This window comes from Mus musculus, chromosome 5, assembly GCF_000001635.26.
Source record: "Mus musculus strain C57BL/6J chromosome 5, GRCm38.p6 C57BL/6J".
In the NCBI taxonomy this organism is placed as follows: domain Eukaryota; kingdom Metazoa; phylum Chordata; class Mammalia; order Rodentia; family Muridae; genus Mus; species Mus musculus.
This window is the reverse complement of record NC_000071.6, coordinates 115,476,693-115,497,740: the sequence shown is the minus strand read 5'-3', so window position 1 is coordinate 115,497,740 and position 21,048 is coordinate 115,476,693. Positions and strand designations below refer to the sequence as shown.

The window sequence follows — 21,048 nt, the reverse complement described above, 5'->3', positions numbered from 1 at the left end:
CCAGGGCTAGAGAGTGAGACCCTGTCTAATAATAATAATAATAATAACAATAACAATAATAATAATAACAACAACAGCAACAACAGGGGGCTAGAGAGACGGCTCAGCGGTTAAGAGCACTGGCTGCTCTTCTAGAGGTCCTGAGTTCAAATCCCAGCAACCACATGGTGGCTCACAACCATCTGTAATGGGATCTGATGACCTCTTCTGGTGTGTCTGAAGACAGCTACAGTGTACTCACATACATAAAATAAATAAATATACCTTTAAAATAACAACAATAATAATGAGGAGAAAGGGAGGGGGGAGGGAAGGACAGACAGAAAAATATATACGTTCACTTCAAAAAGGAGCCCTGTCATCCAAACGGTGGATCCTAGGCAAGACTATGACCTCTGGAGGAGTCCCCTAGTATCTGGTAAACCCATGTCAAGTCAGGGTCAACTCTGGGCTCTGTGCCTGCCGCCTGTGCATCCTCCCCCACGCAAGCCTCAACTTTCTCATCCACATAGTGGGAGTGAGATTCCACAGGGCTGTGACTCAGCAGCTGCGGGGGTGTGAACATTCTCTGCCTTGCTTTCTTTAATCGTAGAGATTACAAAAGCCCCTGTCCCAGCTAGGATGTAACTCAGTTGGGAGGGTAATTCCACAGCAAACAGAGCTCCAGGGGGGCTCGATTCCTAGCACCACACACAAACCAGTCATGGTGGCCCAGATCTGTGATCTCAGCACTTATGTGGTGGAGGCAGGAGGATCAGATGTTCAAGGTCATCTTTCTCTACATAGAATTAGAGGCTACCTTGAGTTATTTGAAGTCCCTGTTTCAAAAGCAAACATTCTTATAGTCCCTGGGAGATCGCTCAGAGGCTAAGAGCACTGGCTGCTCTTCCAGAAGTCCTGGGTTTGATTCCCAACAACCACATGGTGGCTCACAACCATATATGACAACAGTTTCAGAGGATCCAAGGCCTTCTTCTGACCTCTGTGGGCACCAAGAAACTCACACATTACACAGATATACTTGCAGGTAAAACACCTATACACAAGTCGGGCGTGGTGGCACATGATCTTAATCTCAGCACTTGAGAGGCAGAAGCAGGCAGATCTCTGAGTTCAAGGCCAGCCTGGTCTGCAGATAGAGTTCCAGGACAGCCCAGGGCTACCCAGAAAAACCCTGTCTCAAAAAACAAGCAAGCAAACAAATACCCTAAACATATGAAAAAAATCAGTCAACCAATAAGCTAATGAAAAAATACATAAATCTACAAGAGGTTTTATGCCATTTGTTTGTTTCCTAGAGGGAGCTTCGTGAGATAGCTTCTCTCTGTACCAGGCAATCCTCCTGCCTCAGCCTCCTAAATCCTGGATCACAGGCATGTTCAGGGGTCTCTACAACCATGACAGCTACAGCCAGCAGAGTAACAGTCTGAGGAAGGCAAGCAGGCAGTTCAGTTCAACATGACTAAGTAGCTGGTGTTGGTTCAAACTTCGAGAACCCGATCCTGAGTAGCTTCTTTTAGGTATATTTGGGCACAGCACAGTTTGGTGAGAGCATCTCTGTTGACCATTAACTCGATCCTGTGCGTACAATAAAGCAAAGACATGACTATATCAAGACTCTGCAAACTGCTCCTGACATTTTTCATAAGGATGGGTTCTATAGGTTGACTACATGTGACACCTTCCGTGATGATGGGTTCTATAGGGTGATGAGCTTATGATAAGGGTCCAGTGGACGATAGGGCACAGGTCATCAGGCTATTAACCATGTCCGTTCCCAGCCTTCTGGGTGGATAACAGGTTGTGCATCTCTTCCTTTGAAGAATCAAGCTTTGTGTTAGCATTCTGTCTAAACTCCACCCCACAGTTACCTGGCAACAGCAAGCCCCACAGTTGCCTGGCAACAGCAAGGTAGGCTCCACCCCACAGTTGCCTGACAACAGTCAGGTAGGCCTGGCCCACTATAAAAGGGGCTGCTTGCCCCCTCCTCTCTTGCTCTTTCCATCTCTTGCTTCTCACTTGCTCTTTTTTTTGTTTTTTGTTTTTGAGACAGGGTTTCTCTGTATAGCCCTGGCTGTCCTGGGCTCACTTTGTAGACCAGGCTGGCCTCGAACTCAGAAATCCACCTGCCTCTGCCTCCCAAGTGCTGGGATTAAAGGCATGCGCCACCACGCCTAGCTTCTTTCTTGTTCTTGCTCTCCCCTTCCCCTTTCCCTTCCCCCTCTCTCCACGTGCTCATGGCCATGGCCAGCCTCTACTTCTCTACTCTCCCTCTCTCTGCCTTTCTCTGCCTCTACTGTCCTCTTAACTCCCTTCCCATGCCCTGAATAAACTCTATTCTGTACTATACCATGTGGCTGGTCTCTCAGCGGGAAGGGATGCCTTAGCATGGGCCCACTGAGGCACCCCTCCCCCCATTCCTGACTGCACCTCCATAGAACATAATCTTATACCTCTCTATCTTTTTATAAACACATCAATGTGTATTGGTGTTTTGCCTACATGTCTGTGTGACAATGTTAGACTTACAGAGAGCTGTTTGCTCCCATGTGGGTGCTGGGAATTGAACCTGGGTCCTCTAGAAGAGCAGCCAGTGCTCTTAACCCACTGAGCCATCTCTCTACCCCACCCCCCAAGCCTGTGTTTTTAACATTCCAGGTTCCCCTAGTGATTAACTGTGAGCCCAAGGACCTCTGTGTCTCCCACAGGTAGGGCTATTGTATCCAGTTCACACCTAGTTTATATACTGGGAAACTGAGGCTCATAAGTGAAGTCACCTGCCCACAGCCATGGAGCTGACAAGTGAGAAGGCCAGGCTAGAGTCCAGGGCTGTCTCACGGGAGACACCTGGAAAGGACGTGGCTCCCCTCAAAACCCTGGTCTCTATCACGGTTGTGCTTCCAGAAGAGTGGCAGGAACTCTCAATGACCTCTGACCTCAGCAGAAGACTGGAGGGAAGCCCATGCCTCCTCCCTTACCTGACTTCTATCTCACCTCCAGTCTCAGGTGGTGCCTGGATCTGAATCCAGAACCTAGGACATAGAAAGATTGCACTCTCTCCCTAAGCTCGAGCCCAGCACAGAGGAACATATCTCCTCCCCGAGGCAAAGATTCCTGGCTCCACAGATGCTAAAACCCTGCTAGAATCCACCTTGTTCTCTTTGTCCTGGGAATTCCTCAGTTCACAGCTTGCCTACCCCCTCCTCCAGGCAGCCTTCAGTGACTACCACCAGGACTTGTACTCTTGGCACCATGATCTCACCACTGTGCCAGGCAGTATGCTTGCAAGCTCCGTCCCTATGCAGCACACCATGCCTTGGTCTTGAAGGCACTTGTCACTACCTGGGAAGTTTATTATCTATATATTTGCCCAGACCCAGTCCCCAGACATTCTGAGTCAACTGGTCTGGAATGTAGTCTGAGTATTAGGATTTTTTCCCCCTTCCTTCTCTTCTTCTATACTTCAGGATTAAAAAAAAAAAAAAAAAAAAAAAAAGCAAAAAACAAAAAACTCTGTAGGCAATTGGCAGACAGGGTAGAGACCTATGGCCTCTGAGAAAGAACATGACGCCCCCTCTATAGCCGTGGGCAGCAAGACACAGAGACACTAATTGTGTGGCCTAGGGTCACAGAGCTAGTGAATCATGGAGCCAGATTAGAACACAGAAAGTGTGACTTCAAAGTATGATGGGGAGTGGTGGGGGGTATCAATTGATCTCCTCAATTCCCCTAGTGACGGAGAAGAAGCCTTGGGGCTGTGGGGCAGCTCTGTTCTGAGACAGACTCAGGCCCCTCCAGCATGGGATATTTTTAACTGAGAAGCTGGTTCTTGCAAACATCCTGCAGCAACTTAAACACTGAGCAAATTGTTTAGGAGTGGCTGGGCCCTTTCTCCGCTGAGGTAGCCCTGGAGCCAGTCAGGGGGTCCAAGGCAAGCTTTGAAGACAGCGTTAGGGGTGGGAGGTGTGCGTGTGTGTGTGTGTGTGTGTGTGTTTATGTCTGATAAAGAGGAGAGGGTCAGTTTGGGATGGGTCCAGATTCCTCCTCCTTCTTCCCTCAGACACAAAGATTACTTCATCCAACCCAGCAGCCTTCCTCCCTGCTCCCAGCCGGGGAAAGTTTATCGCTCTATTCATTCACTACTTTTGGCCCAAATATATCAGCAAGCTTTCAGATGCCAAATTGGAAGTGTGCCTGCCTTTAAATTGTAAAAATAAAAACACATGGTCCTGAAAGTGGCGATCTCACTTATAGAAAATTCCTCACAAAATGGCCTACAAGGAAGCCAGGCACAGTGTGTAATCCCAGCACTTAGGAGATGGATGTAAGAGGATCAGGAGTGCAAGGCCATCTCCAGTTACATAGTGAGTTCAAAACTAGCCTAGGCTACATGAAACTGTCAGAGAAAGGGCAGGGGGTGGGGAGGGGGGAAGGAGAGGGGGGAAGAGGGAGACACATACATACACTTTCACACACACACACACACACACACACACACACACACACAGAGACACTGACTCATAGGGATGATGAAGCCACAAGGATATTCATTGTAACATTGCTTACACACACACACACACACACACACACACACACACACACACACACACACACACACACACAAGGACTGACTCATAGGGATGAAGACAGCCAAACTGGATGCTGAGATGCAAAATACGACCAAGACGCATTGCTTGATGGGAAGAGAATGGAAGTTGTAAAACAACATGTACACTCAGCCTTAGGCAGGTGTCCTTTATCTCAGCAGAGGGGCTGGGAGGTAGGGGGTGGGGCCAGAACAGCTCTGTGGGTCCCAGGTCTACAAGAACTACATCGTGAAATTAATACAGTCTTGCAATGATAGTCTGGGGGGAGGGGGGCGGGGTCTGGCTCAGGTTTGTTTACTTTGCCAGTTAAAGTATTAAGAGGCAGGAAAACCCCGGGCAGTGGCATATGCCTTTAATCCCAGGAGGCAGAGGCAGGAGGATTTCTGAGTTCGAGGCCAGCCTGGTCTACAGAGTGAGTTCCAGGACAGCCAGGGCTACACAGAGAAACCCTGTCTTGAAAAACCAACCAACCAAACAAACAAAAACAAAAAAGCACCTCCTCAAAATGTCCTGTACAAAATAATATAATATAAAATGAAATCACGTTGAGGTGGATAGAAATAATTTGGAATTCTAGATCTGCTACAGTATAACCAGAACTTCCCAGAGGCTGAGCCCCAATTAATAGTAAATTAAGCTAGTTTTGCCAGAATGGGACGGTGGGACTGTGTCCTCAGAATGACCCAGTGGGAGACAGCCACACCAGCAGTGGAGGAGACCCGGGTGGACATTGAGCTCTTTGGGAAATTGAACAGTTATGACGCGCAGATCCACCATCCTTCTCTTCAGGATTATATTGCCCTGGAAAAGTCCCTGCCCCACACAGGAGCGCGGTATGTAAATCACAGAGCCCCATCCCGGAGCACCTCCCTTACTCCGTGCTGATACACGAAGCTCGTGACCGTTCGCATAGTCAAGCATGCCTTTGAGATCACCTACTTGCTCACTGGTAAAAATTCCTCTGCGGGTACTGGTGACTGCCACCGTCCACAGTGGGCCCCCGGGGACGCCTCAACAGGCATTGCATGAGCCGGGACAGGAGGGCTGCGGGCTGTGGGTGTGTCCCCGCCTGGTGATTCAGGCCATCTGGCTGCTGTGCGCAGGTGCTCCTCGGACTCTTTCCGGAACATCCAGACCCTTGCCGAGCGTTTGGAGGATGAGCTCACCAGGGATCGCTGAGGACGCCTCCAACGCCTACGCGGTCAAAAAGCATGAGCAGGAGTGTGTGGCCAAGTCTAACCGATCACTTCCCGGCAGCTGCCTAGTAAACTGCGAGTCCTCTGGGACATTAAAAGACTTGTGCAACTCTAAACTTCAGCCCTTGGGAGACTGAGAGGCTATGTAGTGAGACCCCTGTGTGAAGGGATCTTCTTATTCTGCCCTCAGCCTCCTTGACTCAATTAACTAAAAATATTATTTATTTGATTATTGAGTTTTTGTCACCCTTAAGTTATGTACCTCAAATTAAAAAAAATAATAAAATGGGTCCTTCATTGGTATTGCAAATTCCTCTCCAAAGTGGTTTTACTATATTCCTTCCGCAAGCAGCTCTTCTCCTGTATATATGTATTTTACACACACACACACGCACGCATGTGTGTGTGTGTTTTGGTTTTTTAAAAAAGATTTTAGCTAACCTATTTTATGTATGTAAGTACCCGGTAGCTGTCTTCAGACACACCAGAAGAGGGCATCAGATCCCATTACAGATGGTTGTGAGCCACCTTATGGTTGCTAGGATTTGAACTCAGGACCTCTGGAAGAGAAGCCAGTGCTCTTAACCGCTGAGCCATCTCTCCAGCCCATGTGTGTATTTTTTGAGACGGGATCTCACTATGTAGACTTGCCTGAAAGTTGATTTGTAGACTTGCACTCACAGAGATCTGACTGCTTTTACCAGTGCTAGGATTCAAAGTGTGGGCCACCAGGGACAGTCTTATATGCATATATGTTAATTATATACGTATTTAGCAATGATATGCTAATAAGGATAGAACCCAGGGTCTCATGCATGCGAAGCAAGTGGTCTACCATTGAGATATAGCCTCAGTCCTCTTTGTTACTATTATTATTATTATTATTATTATTATTATTATTATTATTGTGTGAGTTCAGGTGCTCCTGTACCACGTGGAAGTCAAAGGACAGTTGGCCGCTGTCTGTTAATTCTTCGATGGGTTCCAGGCATCGAATACAGGTCATTAGGCTTGCATAGCGAGCACTTCTATCCACTGAGCTAACTCACCGGTTTATCTCTTAAAAAAATAACCCAAACAAACAAAAAAGCTGCTCAAGGTGAAACACACCTTTAATTCAGCACTTGGGAGGCAGAGGCAGGCGGATCAAGCAGGGCTACATAGCCAGGCACTGTCAAGGTTTTTTAAAAAAAACTCAGGCTTCCGGCCCAGAGCTTCAAGTATTCAGGGTTTCTGAAAGCCAGTTGTAATGTAAATCACCAGAATCAATGTTCGTTTTACCCTAATTTCAAAAGGTACTGGTGTTCGTGAAGTTCTTTCAGATAAAAAAAAAAAATTATTTCCTTATTGTGTGTGCGCATCTACACTAAACAATACCGCAAGGAAATTTGGAAAATCAGAGAGACGTAATACAAGTTTGTCAGTTGCTATAATGTTTACAGCCTATGCAGAGAATAAGCAAACTTGAAATTAAATAAATACAGGATAAAACAGAAAACTATAAAGTAGAATGCAAGTCTAATGTTTAAACATGAATATTCAGTCTCCGTAGAGACTGTCAAAAATTGCCAATGCCGACTATATTTCAAGTCGTCATGGCGGGGTATTGGGAAAAGTTTTCAATTAGCAATAATCGCGCCTCGGATAAACCTCATTGGCTACGATACTGCCACTGCGCAAAGCTGACGAGTAAGCGTGCTCGCTCAGCCTCCCAGGGCTGACGACTCCCATTTCAGTCACGGTGAGCTTCAGTCCACGCGCGACCTCCACGTGACGGGAGCGGAGCCCGGCGGTTCCATCTCGGTTATCTGCGTGGACACGTTCTTGCCAGTGGGTTATCTCGAGCCCGAACATCCGTGTTTTGCAAACTACGCGGCAGTCGCTTGGGATGCTGGGGACTCTTATGCAAATCGAGTCAACGTCATCGCGATGGCCTGGGTGGAGGCTCAACCGCAGCGGGAGAAGGAGGGTAAGCCAGAAGGGATGAAAGGACATGTGTCGTGACGGTCCGAAGCAGAGGCTGACCTCGGGGTGGTGGTTTAGAGGTCTGTAAACCTAGCACTCCGGAGGCGGAGACAGGAGGATTTGCTGAGTGTTGGGCCAGTCACTGATACAAGTTTGAGGAGACCGGAGGCGGAGACAGGATTGCTGCAGCCAGGGATAACAGACTTCTCAGTATAGCAGGAGAAAAAGGAAACCTTGTCAAGGAAATAGAAAACTAACACATAGGAAGACGGTAGGAAAAGCTGAAAAATGAAATTATCTTAACAAAAGTAAACTAGGATTCTATAACAATCTCTAAAAAGTAGCATGCTTTTTTTAAACCACAATTATTCAGTCTCCGTAGAGACTGTCAAAAATTGCCAATGCCGACTATATTGCAAGTCGTCACGGCGGGGTATTGGGAAAAGTTTTCAATTAGCAATAATCGCGCCTCGGATAAACCTCATTGGCTACGATACTGCCACTGCGCAAAGCTAAAGAACTCCCGCCCCAGCGCAACGTTCCTAGCAGACGAGGACCCTATTTCAAAAAGGGGGTTTCGAGCAAACGGGAAAACCCTCCATTATCGCTACCCTGGAAATGAGAGCAGCAAGGACATTCTCTTGGCATTCTCTATGTGATAGAACGGAGAGGCGTGCTGGTTTTATTTAAGATTTAAGCAGCGGAAATGAAGCAAAGCATTATGGGACCGAACATGCTAATAGACTGGTCTCCGAGCCTGCGGGTGGGGGGGGGGGGGGCGGGGGAAAGGAGCGGAGGCAACCGCCCGCGTCAAGGTGTAAAGTTGGGCTTAACGTTAACCACTTTTTCCAACGAGGCTTTCTTGTTTATGACTTTAGACACAAGAAAATACGCATATAAAGTCTAGAATAGCATCAAAGGTAGTGTTAACTATCTTAAGGATGATGTCAGCGTCGTTGACGACAGTCACATTCATTGTAAGAACCTGATCTTCCCAAAATAGAGCTCGGTCGGCATTAAACTCTGAGCTCCCTGGCCCACTTTCAGGACCAGCCGGTGACAAACGCTCTCACGCTAGAGACTTTACACATCTGAAAACACTGTGTGTGTAAGTGTGTGGAGGTCAGAGGACCACTTGTGGGAGACAGTTCTCTCCTTCCACCACCTGGGTCCCAGGGATTGAATTCAGGGGAGGTTTACCCACAATCTGTCTCACCAGCCCAGCCCCTGTCTTCAATTGTTTGGGGTATATACTAGTAGTGGAGTTGCTGGCTCATACAGGAATTCTAGGTTTAATTCTAAGTGAAGATTTGTTTGTTTGTTGTTTTGAGACACAATGGTCTCCCTGGCTGACCTGGAATTTGCTCTGTAGACCAGGCTGTCTTCAAACTCATAGAGACCCTTCTGCCTCTGCCTTCCCAGTGTTGAAGATTAAAGGGCCCCAAATCAACTTCAACCCCGTTTTGTGGTATAGGAAATTAAATCCAACGTTTGGATTTGGAGGACTTCCTAACCCTTCTGTGAAAAGACTTTAATTCTGAGGAGAGAGGCTAAAAAGGCTTCGTTACCCAGCAATGCTGGAACACATGAAAATGGGAAGTAAATTTCTCTGCTTTGTTTTAACTTTGACAAGTAGAAAGCTGTTCATTCAAACCTTGTGTCTGAACTTCCTTTTTTTTTTTTTCCTTTTTAGATTTATTTATATGAATACACTGTAGTTCTCCCCAGACACACCAGAAGAGGGCATCGGATCCCATTAAAGATGGTTGGGAGCCACCATGTGGTTGCTGGGATTTGAACTCAGGACCTCTGGAAGAGCAGTCAGTGCTCTTAACCGCTGAGCCATCACTCCAGCCCTGACCTTCTTGCCTGAGGAGTAGTTTCCATTTTTATTTTGGCCTTTGCTTCTCATTAAAGTTCAAGAGCAGCAGGGCAGTGGTGGCGTATGCCTTTAATCCCAGCCAGCACTCAGCACTCGGGAGGCAGAGGCAGGCGGATTTCTGAGTTCGAGGCCAGCCTGGTCTACAGAGCGAGTTCCAGGACAGCCAGGGCAATACAGAGAAACCCTGTCTCGAAAAACCAAAAACAAACAAACAAACAAACAACAACAAAAAAACCAAAAACCAAAAAAACCAAAAAAAAAACAAAACCCCCCCCCCAAAAAAACCAACTCAAACCCTGAGTCCAATTTCAAGTCTCTCAGAAAAGATATCAAACAGGACATTGAAACCCAGTGAGATGGGTAGATGGGTAAAGGAGCCTGCTGCCAGCCCTGAGTACAATCCCTGGGTCTCACATAGATGACGAAGAAAAGCACCTCTCGATAGGAGGCCTCTGACTTCTGTGCAGATGCCACACACAGCGAGCGCATGCCCACCCACCATCAGTAAATAAGTGTGTGGTAAAAAAATCTACAAAAATACTGATAGTGGCACTCACCTCCCCTTCGGATTCATTATGAGAAAAAAATTTAAAAGATTTATTTACTTATTTTATGTATATGAGTTCTCTCTCTGCGTGTGCAACCTGCATGCTAGATGGTTGTGAGCCACCATGTGGGTACTGGGAATTGAACTCAGGACCTCTGGAAAGACAGCCAGTGCTCTTAACCGCCGAGCCATCTCTCCAGCCCCTCATTATGAGAATATTAAAGTCCAAGGCCAAATTTTTTTTTTTCAGTTTTCTAAATGAAATGAACATCACCGATAGATCCTTGTCTGGGACTCAGGACATGTATGCTCCCAGGTCCCAAAGCCCTCTCTCTGTTCTGGAGATCATAGTTTACCTCACGGGGGGGGGTGGGGGGGTGGGGGGGGTGGTGAGGGGGGAGACACGCTACCTTGGGAGAGTGAAGACAGAAGACAGCAGGGGAAACCAGAACTTCCTTCCATAGCTCCCCACTGGGTAAATAGAGCCAGCCAATCAGCTATTGAATAGGGGAAAGGATGCTGCGGCAGGTAACATGCTAACCACTGAGGCCACTTCACATTCTAAAAAGGACACACCGGTATAGAGTGGCAGGTTTTGCTGGCTTCACTTCAGGAGCGGCCAAGATATGAGTAAACAGGTTCCCTGGCTTCTCTGCAAATCAATGTCGTTAGAACCTGAACCCAGGCACAGCAGCCTGAACAGCTACAAGCTGGCAGCCAGCCTGGGTCCAGAGAGTTCTAAGACAGCCTGGGCTGTGGGGTAACACTGTCAAAACAAACAACCATGACAACAAAACCCAAATTAATAATAATAATAACCAAAGCAAAACAAAAATCTGGAAGCGAGACCTGGTCATTGTATTGCTTATTTAATAAAACAAAACAAAACAAAACAAAACAAAAAAACCCTAAGAAATGGCGTTGAAGAGCTGAGCACACCTGTGATTCCGGCACCCAGAAGGAAGGTCATCCTCGGCTACTTAGTGAGTTTGAGGCCAGTCTGGGAGAAATGAGACACTTCCCGAAAACAAACAAACAAACCAGAACAAAACATAAAAGAGCTCCTGAAGTCAGGAGAGGGAGTGTATCAGTCTCTATGCATTATACGTGGCTCTGCTCATAGTTGCTGCCAAAGCGTCCATTTTCAAGTCCGTGGACACATTTCTTCGTAATCCAAATTGGTTGTATGTTGGGGTGTGTGTGTGTACTGCGTATGTGTTGGGGAGTCAGCGGAGGCCAGAGGGGAATCTTGGGGATCCCCCTCATCACTCCCTACTTTATTCCTTCTGAGGCAGAATCTGACAGCGTGTCGATAAACTCGGAGTTCCAGTTCTTCCACCAGGCTGGGAGCAAGCAGGTGCCAGCCGTCCGATTGCTCTCTGCTCGCCTTTGTGCTGGGAGGAGAGTTTATGTGGGTACTGGAATCCAGACATAGGTCTTCATGCTTCAGCTGTAATTCTGAGCCTCAGGGCCATCTCCCCAGCATCCACGATCTATTTTGCTGTTTAGAATAAGAACACTGTGTGTGCATGTGGGCCAAAAGTGGAGTTGGCGCTCTCCTCCCTCGATCCAGGGGGTCAAAGTTGGGTTGTCAAGTGGCAGAGCTTCACCTGCCTAGCCACCTGGCAGACCCCTATCAATCTTTAACTTATAGCAGGAAATTTAATTACTTTGCAGTGGAAGTGGACGTGGGCACTTAGGAGGAAAACCAATCAAATCTGCGAACCGTGTTGGCACACATCGTTCAGTTCATCAAAGTTCTAGGGAGGCGGAGGCCGGTGAATCTCCATGAATTCAAGGCCAAGCGTGGTCTACATAAGGAGTTCCAGGCCAGCCAAGGCTACATAGTGAGAACCCATCTTAAAACAAACACAAAACAAAGGGGGCAATTATTTATTATTAAAAGTGTCAAAAAAAATTCTGGGCGTGGTGGCGCACTCCTTTAATCCCAGCACTCAGGAGGCAGAGGCAGGCGGATTTCTGAGTTCGAGGCCAGTCTGGACTACAGAGTGAGTTCCAGGACAGCCAGGGCTAAACAGAGAAACCCTGTCTCGGAAAACCAAAAAAAAAAAAAAAAAAAAAAAGTGTCAGACTATACATTAACACCCTGTCTCAGAAAAACAAAAACAAAAAACAAAGAAAGGGTCTTTTGGGGAGGGGTTGGGAGAGCTGAAGAGGTGGCTCACTGGTTAAGAGCATTGCTTCTCACCAGGTGGTGGTGGAGCACGCCTTTAATCCCAGCACTTGGGAGGCAGAGGCAGGTGGATCTCTGAGACCAGCCTGGTCTACAGAGTGAGTTCCAGGAAAGCCAGGGCTATACAGAGAAACCCTGTCTCGAAAACACCAAAACAAACAAACAAGAGCATTGCTACTCTTGCAGGGGGACTCAGATTCCATCCCGAGCACCCACAGGGCAGTTCACAACAGGTTGTCACTCAAGTTCCAGGGGATCTGACGCCCTTTTATGGCCGTCAGGAGCTCCTCCTGTATGCATGAAGGTAAAACACACACATTATTAAAAAAAAAAAAAAACCAGTCTATTTTAAAAAGCGTCTTGGATGGAGAAATGCCCGCTAGTGTGAATTCAGGGCTACCCAGGGCTGGGCTAACGCGCTGACACCGAGCTATAGCCCCAGTGCTCTTACAGTATTATTTTGAGTCCGAGGTCTCACTAAGTCACCCAGACTGGCCTTGAACTCGTGATTCTTCCGCCTAAGCCTATTGAGTGGCAGATTATTGTCCTGTGCTACTAGTGAAAGAGTTTCTTTAAGAGAGCGAATTCCTAAATTAGGACTGCTTGGATCCTCTTTCGCACGCAGGACATGGGAAATATTAACCACTTCTTTGGTGGCACAAGCCTCTAATCCGAGCACTTGGGAGGTGGAGCCAGGAGGATCACGGATTTGGAGTCAGACAAGGATATGTCAGACCCTCTCTCAGCAAACAACACAAGCCACAAACAAACAAACACTACAAGAACCTCAAAAGGCAATCATTGCCCCAGGCGTCAGCAGCATATCCGGAACCTTAACTGAGCTGAGCAGGAAAGACAGCGGGCAATCCGTAGAGGAGCGCCCAAGAATCTTGGCGTGGGAGACACGTAGGATTCTGGGACTTGTAGTTTTCTTCCAACTAGATCGGCTTCGCGGACTACATTTCCCAAGATGCACACGTAACAAGCGAGTCCCACTGTTGGGTGAGAATTGTGGAAGGTAAGTGTTCTGATCCGGCTGAAGGTTTCCCGCTGAGCATTCTTACTAGGGATTCCATCTGTCTCTTTTGTTCTCGAGGGGACAAGGAGGATTTATCCCGGCAAAACCCGACTGTTTAGCCGTTCACACGTAGCTGGGAAATCTCATGGAGAAAGCAGGGTCCTGAGCTCTTCTTGGATAGGAAGCCAAGCCTAAATATGTGTGCCTATCACTCGATAGCTCCGCATTATGTCAAAGACTGTGTCAAAGGCTTGTCTTTACAACTAGAAAACCAGACAGGCAAGTTTGTATGCCTTGATTTTTATGTGTCCAAGTAGCAGAATTTACAATGCAGGGTAAGCAGACAGAGTGATTACTTAGCGTCCATCCCAGAGGCCCTGGATTTGGTACCGAGAACCGTGTAGAAAAAGACAAAACAAAACTGACATACTAAAATTAAAAAATCTTTTGGAGAAATGATATAATTCGGTTTAGTTGTATTCCTTGGCCTGGGCTACAGGGAATTCTGTCTCAAGTAATGATAATAATAATAATAATAATATCTGATTTAAACCAAGTAGAGTTATAGAACAAATAGTCCCATGAGAGATAATATTAACAAAAATATAAATATTACTAAAACATGTTTATATTAGTAGCAGGTGAAAAATAATGGGCTATTAAAAGTCTGTTTTTTAGGGCTGGAGAGATGGCTCAGTGGTTAAGAGCACCCCCTGCTCTTCCAAAGGTCCTGAGGTCAACTCTCAACGACCACAAGGTGTCTCACAACCATCTCTGATGAGTTCTTCCCTCTTCTGGGAAGTAGGTGTACGCGCAGGTTGACCATTCATATACATAAAATAAGTAAAAAAAAATTTTTTTAAAGTTTGTTTTAAAAAATATTTAATTTTTTAAAATTAAATTTTATTTTATGTGTTTGGGTATTTTACCTGCGCGTGTATTTGCGCATCCCTTTTATTCCTCGGCGCTTGCAGAGCGCAGACGAGGGCCTGAAACTGGAGTTAAAGATAGTTGTAAGTCACCATTGTAGGTGCTGAGAATTGAAGGGCTTCCGGACGAACCGTCCTCCCTTCTGTTTCCCCAGTGCTACAATCCCAGGCCGGGGCCACCGTGGCAAAATTTTCATAGTCGAATAGAGTTCCGGTGTCTATCAATTGGTGGGTTAACTTGACTTGTAAAACCCAGCTGCTCTCATGGATTTCTTTCTCTCCAGAATAAGAATGAGCGGATTGACTTTCAGGCCGACAAAGGGCCGTTGGATCACCCACCTCAGCCGGCCGCGTTCTTGTGGACCCTCGGGGTTATTTGTGCCGCCCAGCCCTCCTTTGGACCCTGAAAAGATCAAAGAGTTACAGCGCTTCATTAGCCTTTCCAAGAAACTCCTCGTGATGACAGGCGCGGGGATCTCCACCGAGTCCGGCATCCCAGACTACAGGTCAGAAAAGGTGGGACTTTACGCCCGCACTGACCGGAGACCCATCCAGCACATTGATTTCGTCCGCAGTGCTCCGGTCCGCCAGCGGTACTGGGCCCGAAACTTTGTGGGCTGGCCTCAATTCTCCTCTCACCAACCCAACCCAGCACACTGGGCTCTGAGCAACTGGGAGAGACTGGGGAAGCTGCACTGGTTGGTGACTCAGAACGTGGACGCTTTGCACTCCAAAGCAGGGAGTCAGCGGCTGACGGAGCTCCACGGATGCATGCACAGGTGCAGAAGTCTGCGGGGTTTGGCCCTAAGAAGACGTGTGGTCCCCCAGGTGAACGGCCCCTGGCTGTCTGGACCAGGGTTATCTTAAGATGGAGAGCAAGCAAAGGCTCCCGGAGCAAGTTGTTCTCTTTGGAGTTAGGCCCAGTGAACTGAGGAGAGGAAGTAGGGACGGGAGCAGGGGAGGGAGCAAGCCAGGAGAGGATGCTTTCTGCCTGGCTCGGGTGCAGTGGTCACCTGGGCAAAGCTCTGAGCTCAGTCTCCCAGCACCAGGAAAAATAACGTGAGTGGGGTTGCGTCCTGCGGTGGCTCTAGCCCAGGACTTCAGACTTATTTCAGAAAGAGCCACTGTGAGGTTGATGGGTAGTGTTGTTAACCCTGAGTTTGGGTTGAAAAAAAGAAAGAATTATTTCACCAAAAGAAAGCTTTTGCCTCCTCCTCCTCCTCTTCCTCCTCCTCCTCCTCTCCTTCCTCCTCCTCCTCCCCCTCCTCCTCTTCCTCCTCCTCCTCTTCTTCTTTTCTTCTTCTCACCAAAAGAAAGTTGTTATTGTCTTCTTCTCTTCCTCCTCCTCTTCTTGTTTGTTTGTTTGTTTGTTTTTGTGACAGAGTGTCTCTGTGTAGCCCGGATATCCTGGAACTCACTCTGTAGAACAGGCTAGTTTTGAACTCAGAGAGTTACTCCTTCCTCTGCTTCCTGAGCACTGGTATTAAGGTGTGTGCCACCACCACACCTGCCCCCCCCCTTTTTTTTGAGACAGGGTGTCTTATATCCCTGGCTGCCTTGGAACTTGCTATGTGGCTAAGGATGATCGTGACTTTGTATTTGTGTATATTCTGGTATGTGAGCACATGTGGGGACCAGAGGTGGAAATGTCTTCCTTAGTTGTCTCCACCAGTTGATGGGCTGGCAAGTCCCAGGTATCCTCCTGTCTCTGCTCCCTGGAGTTGCGGCGATAGGCCTTTCCTTTTGCATGGGTGTTGGGGTCTGAACTCAGGTTCTCATGTGTGCATAGCAAGCACTATTCCAAGTGAGACATCTTCTTTATATTTCTTTTTTCTTTTTTCTTTCTTTTTTTTTTTTTTTTTTTTTTTTTTTTGAGTCAGGGTTTCTCTGTGTAGCCCTGGCTGTCTTGGAACTCACTCTGTAGACCAGGATGGCCTGGAACTCAGAAATCCCCCTGCCTCTGCCTCCCAAGGGCTGGGATCAAAAGCTGCACCACCACTGCCCGGCTTCTTTAAATTTCTTAATTTCTGACCCTCCTGCCTCCACTTCCTGCTTGCTGGGGTTACAAGTGTGGGGCACCCACCTGCCTTAGGGGGTGCTGGGGATCCAACCCAGGGCTTTGTGCCTACTAGGTAAAAAACGCTACCAACCTAATGGCATCCCCACCCTTCAAAAGGTGTCTTTAAATGAAGTGGTAGTGACAGTTATTATAATGGACAGAGCAAGTGTGGAGGGGCACGGGATTGTGTACTAAGGAAATGAGGGTAGAGTATATGTTGATGCATTAAGGACAAAACCACTCGAATGGAATCTAGAGCAGTGGCTCTCAACCTTAACACAGCAACCCTCTAATACATCACATTGTGGTGACACTTGGCCGTAAAATTATTTTTGTGGCTACTTCATAACTATAATTTTGCTAATGATATGAATCCTAATGTAACTATCCATGTTTTCTTTTATTATTTTTATTATTTATCTTATGTATGAGTACACCAGAGCTGTCTTTAAGACATACCAGAAGAGGGCATCGGATCCCATTACAGATGGTTGGGAGCCACCATGTGGTTGCTGGGAATTGAACTCAGGACCTCTGGAAGAGCAGTTAGTGCTCTTACCCGCTGAGCCATCTCGCTAGCCCACTAGCTGCGTTTTTTCTGATGGTCCTAGGCGACTCAAGGTGTCTGGACTCACAGGTTGAGAACCTTGCAAAGGGGAGAAAGGAGAACACTTGGATGTCCTAAAATGGGACGGGGGGGGGGGGGTTGGAAAAGAAAGTCACTGTTTTGGGGGAGGGGGACTAAAAATGGTCGGACTGCTCTGGCAGCTCCGCGGCTCCCAGGAATTATATTCAGCAGATTTCATATTTGTCTTTAGAGTCCTGTGCCTGAACTGTGGGGAGCAGACTGCCCGCAGGGTGCTGCAGGAACGCTTCCAAGCCCTGAACCCCAGCTGGAGCGCCGAGGCGCAGGGCGTGGCTCCCGACGGCGACGTGTTCCTCACTGAGGAGCAGGTCCGGAGCTTTCAGGTCCCGTGCTGTGATCGATGCGGCGGCCCTCTGAAACCGGACGTCGTTTTCTTTGGGGACACGGTGAACCCAGACAAGGTTGACTTTGTGCACCGGCGTGTGAAAGAGGCGGACTCCCTACTGGTGGTGGGATCATCCCTGCAGGTACCTGACTCTGTCAGGGTGGCAGTTGCCTTTGCCCATCCTACAGGGTGAGAACTAGAAGTTCCTTCTTATTTGGGTTTCACTTCGCGAGTGTGTGCGAGTGTACGCATGCGTACATGTTGAACTATAACCGGCAAGGTCCTTTTATTTATTTATTTTTATTTATATGAGCACACTGTAGCTGTTTGCAGACATACCGGAAGAAGGCATCAGATTCCATTAGAGATGGGTTGCTGGGAATTGAACTCAGGACCTCTGGAAGAGCATTCAGTGCTCTTAACCACTGAGCCATCTCGCCAGCCAGCCCCCACCTCAGCACCTTTTTATCCTTTTTGTTTGTTTGTTTGTTTCCGTTTCTGAGGCTGCGGGTGGGTTCTTTCCCGGGATCTAGAGCGATCACTGTGATTTGCCTGGGCAGGTGTACTCTGGTTACAGGTTCATCCTCACCGCCCGCGAGCAAAAGCTCCCAATAGCCATTCTGAATATCGGCCCCACCCGGTCTGACGATTTGGCTTGCCTGAAGCTGGATTCCCGCTGTGGAGAGTTGCTGCCTTTAATAGACCCGCGGAGACAGCACTCTGATGTCCAAAGGCTGGAAATGAACTTTCCTCTGAGTTCCGCTGCTCAAGGTAAAGAGAAAGCCCTCTCAGGTAAAGGGGTCTAGCCAGGTGGAGCGTGGCTCTCGCTTGTAAATCCCTCAGAGGCTGATGAAAGCGGTTGGCCTGGAGCTCAAGGCCAGTAGATCAGGCCATAGGCCACTGACACCTTAACTTCAAGCAACAAAACAAAAGCCAGGTGACAGATTCAGCTTCCTGTTACACGGAGTAGTCAGGTGCCAGACAAGAGAGACAATTCTAGACTTTTTTTTTTTAAGATTTTATTTATTATTTATTTTATATGTAAGTACACTGTAGCTGTTTGTTTGTTTTTAAAGCTCCTGAATATCTTAAGACTAAAAATAGTCTTAAGAAGTCTAGAATTCGGGGGCTGGTGAGATGGCTCAGCAGTTAAGAGCACTGACTGCTCTTCCGAAGGTTCTGAGTTCAAATCCCAGCAACCACATGGTGGTTTACAACCATCCTTAATGACATCTGACTCCCCCTCCTGGTATGTCTTAACTGCTGAGCCATCTCTCCAGCCCCAATTCTAGACTTCTTTTTTTTTTTTTTTAAAGATTTATTTATTATATGTAAGTACACTGTAGCTGTCTTCAGACACACCAGAAGAGGGTGTCAGATCTTGTTACAGATGGTTGTGAGCCACCATGTGGTTGCTGGGATTTGAACTCCAGACCTTCGGAAGAGCAGTCGGGTGCTCTTACCCACTGAGCCATCTCACCAGCCCCCGAATTCTAGACTTCTTAAGACTATTTTTAGTCTTAAGATATTCAGGAGCTTTAAAAACAAACAAACAAAAAGACAGTAGATGGTTTTATTTTAGGGGGGCGTGTCAAGACAGAACACCAGAAGAAGGCATCAGGTTGTGAGCCACCATGTAGTTGCTGGGAATTGAACTCAGGACCTCTGGAAGAGCAATCACTGAGCCATTTCTCTAGCCTGGCCACCTGGTTTTTAATGGAAAGGTGGATGGACGTTTTCTCTTCTCTTCTCTTCTCTTCTCTTCTCTTCTCTTCTCTTCTCTTCTCTTCTCTCTTCCTTCCTTCCTTCCTTTCTTTCTTTCTTCTTCTTTTTTTTTTTTTTCCGAGACAGGGTTTCTCTGTGTAGCCCTGGCTGTCCTGGAACTCACTCTGTAGACCAGGCTGGCCTCGAACTCAGAAATCCCCCTGCCTCGTTTGGCATTAACTTGTTTCATTTCTTTTCAGATCCCTAAGGATCCCCCCACCCCCCAATGCCGCTCCAACTCTGAATCCTAGAGGTGGCAAAGCCACGTCTAGAGGCCAGGCACCCTCCTGTTTACAGAAATGAGAGCTGCCCCCTAAGGAAAGACTTTTCCAAAGAAATAGCTGCTCTTGATGGAGTAGCTGTGTCGCCTTCTGGTAACCGGAAGAAGGACCAGGCAGAAGTCAGTAAACCACAACTGTCTATGAGGGGCAACGTGGAGATAGATCTCACTCATTCAGGGCATTTATAATTCATTCATAATTCCAAATGGATGTGTCTGACTGAAGCACTTTGATATTTCTGATGGCAGGAGCAATAGCTAACACGGCTTTTTTTTTTTTAATTATTAGCCAAATAATAAATTATTTTTAATAGCATAACAAATGTGTGGACTGTGAACTTACACATATCTTTTAAGCAGCTAAGAAGAAAGCAGGCTTTACGCTCCCGTGTCATAGGGATTTCTCCTTGATGTTAGCTGGCTGAGGGTGACGCCTACCTTGAACCTGGTTTCTAGAGAGAATGGCTAATTCCTGTGGGCTCCTCAGCTGACTTTTTTGATTACAGCCCTCACTGGAAAGAATCAGTGTACCCCAAGACAGGAGGCACAGGGGAGGCACACTCTACTTCAGAAAGACTCGTGCCTGAGATGAGGGCAGGGGACCCACACTTACCCTGCTCCAGCCTCGGCAGCAATCTCAGCTCTTGAGTGGCCGAATGAACATGTTGGGAACTGTACTCTGAGAGAGTAGGCAGGGCTCTTAACTGCTAGGCCATCTCTCCAGCCTGCCTTTGCCTCTTGGGATTAAAGGCATGCACTACCCCATCCAACCTTTTTTTTTTTTTTTTTAGATCTGTTTATATGCATTTTAGTATATAGGTACTTTGTCTGTACATGTGAAGACCAGAAGAGAGTATCAGATCTCATTGTAGATGGTGAGCTGTCATGTGGTGCTGGGAATTGAACTCAGGACCTCTGAAAGAGCAGCCAATGAGTGCTCTCCGCCACTGAGCCATCTCTCCAGACCCTTCGTTTTCTTTTTATATACTTTAGTTAAAAACAAATCACAACCAGGTGGTGGCAGTGCAGACCTTTAATCCCAGCACTCAGGAGGCAGAGACAGGCGGATCTCCGAGTTCGAGGCCAGCCTGGTCTACAGAGTGAGTTTCAGGATAGCCAGGGCAGAGAGATCCTGTCTCAAAAAACAAACAAAACAAAACCAAGTCACAAACGTTAAAGAGCCAAGACAAACTAAAACTAAGACCCATCCTTAGGAAAATATTCAACATCATTTACAACACACTTAGGAAGCATATTATGACCTACTTCCTCACATCCCAGCCCCACAAGTCCATGATATATATATAATATATATGTTAAATATATATTATATATAGTAATAGGTACTATTATTTCTTTTGAAAGATGACATTACTCGAGGGCAGGTGTCTCTCTGTGTGTAGCTTACTGTTAACAGCCTTCCTAGCATGTGTGGAGCCATAAGTTCAATCAACAGCATCAAAAAAAAAAAAAAAAAAAAAAGAAAAAGAAAAAAAGAAAGAAAGAAAAAAAAGAAGAGAAAGAAAAAACGTGAAAAGCAAGTATCCTGAAAGTATCCTGAAACATGGTCCTAGTTTGCTTTGTGCTGCTGTGCTAAACACCATGACCAAAAGCAACTTGGGGAGAAATGGTTTAT

The 21,048-nt window shown here is 47.0% G+C and overlaps 2 protein-coding genes, 1 long non-coding RNA gene, 2 other non-coding genes and 1 pseudogene across 15 annotated transcripts in view; 2 read left to right on the top strand and 4 right to left on the bottom strand.

Annotated features, from left to right (window-relative positions):
- Pxn (paxillin) overlaps positions 1–5,771 on the bottom strand; it is a 64,018-nt gene extending 58,247 nt beyond the window's left edge. Inside the window, exon 1 of the mRNA XM_030254218.1 lies at positions 5,547–5,771. The gene's annotated coding sequence lies outside the window, so the exon portion shown is untranslated. The remainder of the gene's footprint in view (positions 1–5,546) is intronic.
- Gm13836 lies at positions 5,286–5,940 on the top strand (annotated as a pseudogene).
- Positions 5,941–7,346: 1,406 nt separating this feature from the next.
- Positions 7,347–7,487, bottom strand: Gm24407. Its single transcript, XR_003956125.1, has one exon. It is a non-coding gene; the product is annotated as a U4 spliceosomal RNA (small nuclear RNA).
- Positions 7,477–19,735, top strand: Sirt4 (sirtuin 4). 11 transcript variants are annotated; one of them, XM_006530482.4, is made up of 6 exons: positions 7,606–7,772; positions 13,017–13,409; positions 14,623–15,117; positions 17,216–17,557; positions 17,946–18,139; positions 19,333–19,735. In XM_006530482.4, the coding sequence occupies exons 3-6, from the start codon at positions 14,630–14,632 to the stop codon at positions 19,338–19,340; spliced, it is 1,032 nt and encodes a 343-aa protein (XP_006530545.1). In that variant the 5' UTR covers positions 7,606–7,772; positions 13,017–13,409; positions 14,623–14,629; the 3' UTR covers positions 19,341–19,735. The 11 variants fall into 11 exon arrangements, 9 of the variants coding, with proteins under 9 accessions (XP_030110728.1, XP_030110726.1, XP_006530543.1 ...); XR_003955717.1 differs by having other exon boundaries at positions 7,607–7,772; positions 17,929–18,139; XR_003955718.1 differs by having other exon boundaries at positions 7,608–7,772; positions 17,216–17,510.
- Positions 8,142–8,282, bottom strand: Gm24265. The gene has a single exon (XR_003956126.1). It is a non-coding gene; the product is annotated as a U4 spliceosomal RNA (small nuclear RNA).
- Positions 11,048–13,291, bottom strand: Gm42007. Its single transcript, XR_878704.2, has 2 exons — positions 13,178–13,291; positions 11,048–11,698 (listed from the first exon to the last, which is right to left on the bottom strand). It is a non-coding gene; the product is annotated as a predicted gene, 42007 (long non-coding RNA).
- Positions 19,736–21,048: the final 1,313 nt, after the last annotated feature.

What these genes read in the sequence shown, in the direction of transcription:
- Sirt4 (XM_030254866.1), top strand. Translation starts at nt 14,630, where the DNA reads ATGAGCGGATTGACTTTCAGGCCGACAAAGGGCCGTTGGATCACCCAC. An exon ending in CTCCACGGATGCATGCACAG is followed by an intron (nt 15,118 to 17,215) that starts GTGCAGAAGTCT and finishes ATTTGTCTTTAG; the next exon opens with AGTCCTGTGCCTGAACTGTG. An exon ending in GCCTTTGCCCATCCTACAGG is followed by an intron (nt 17,558 to 17,945) that starts GTGAGAACTAGA and finishes CTCTGGTTACAG; the next exon opens with GTTCATCCTCACCGCCCGCG.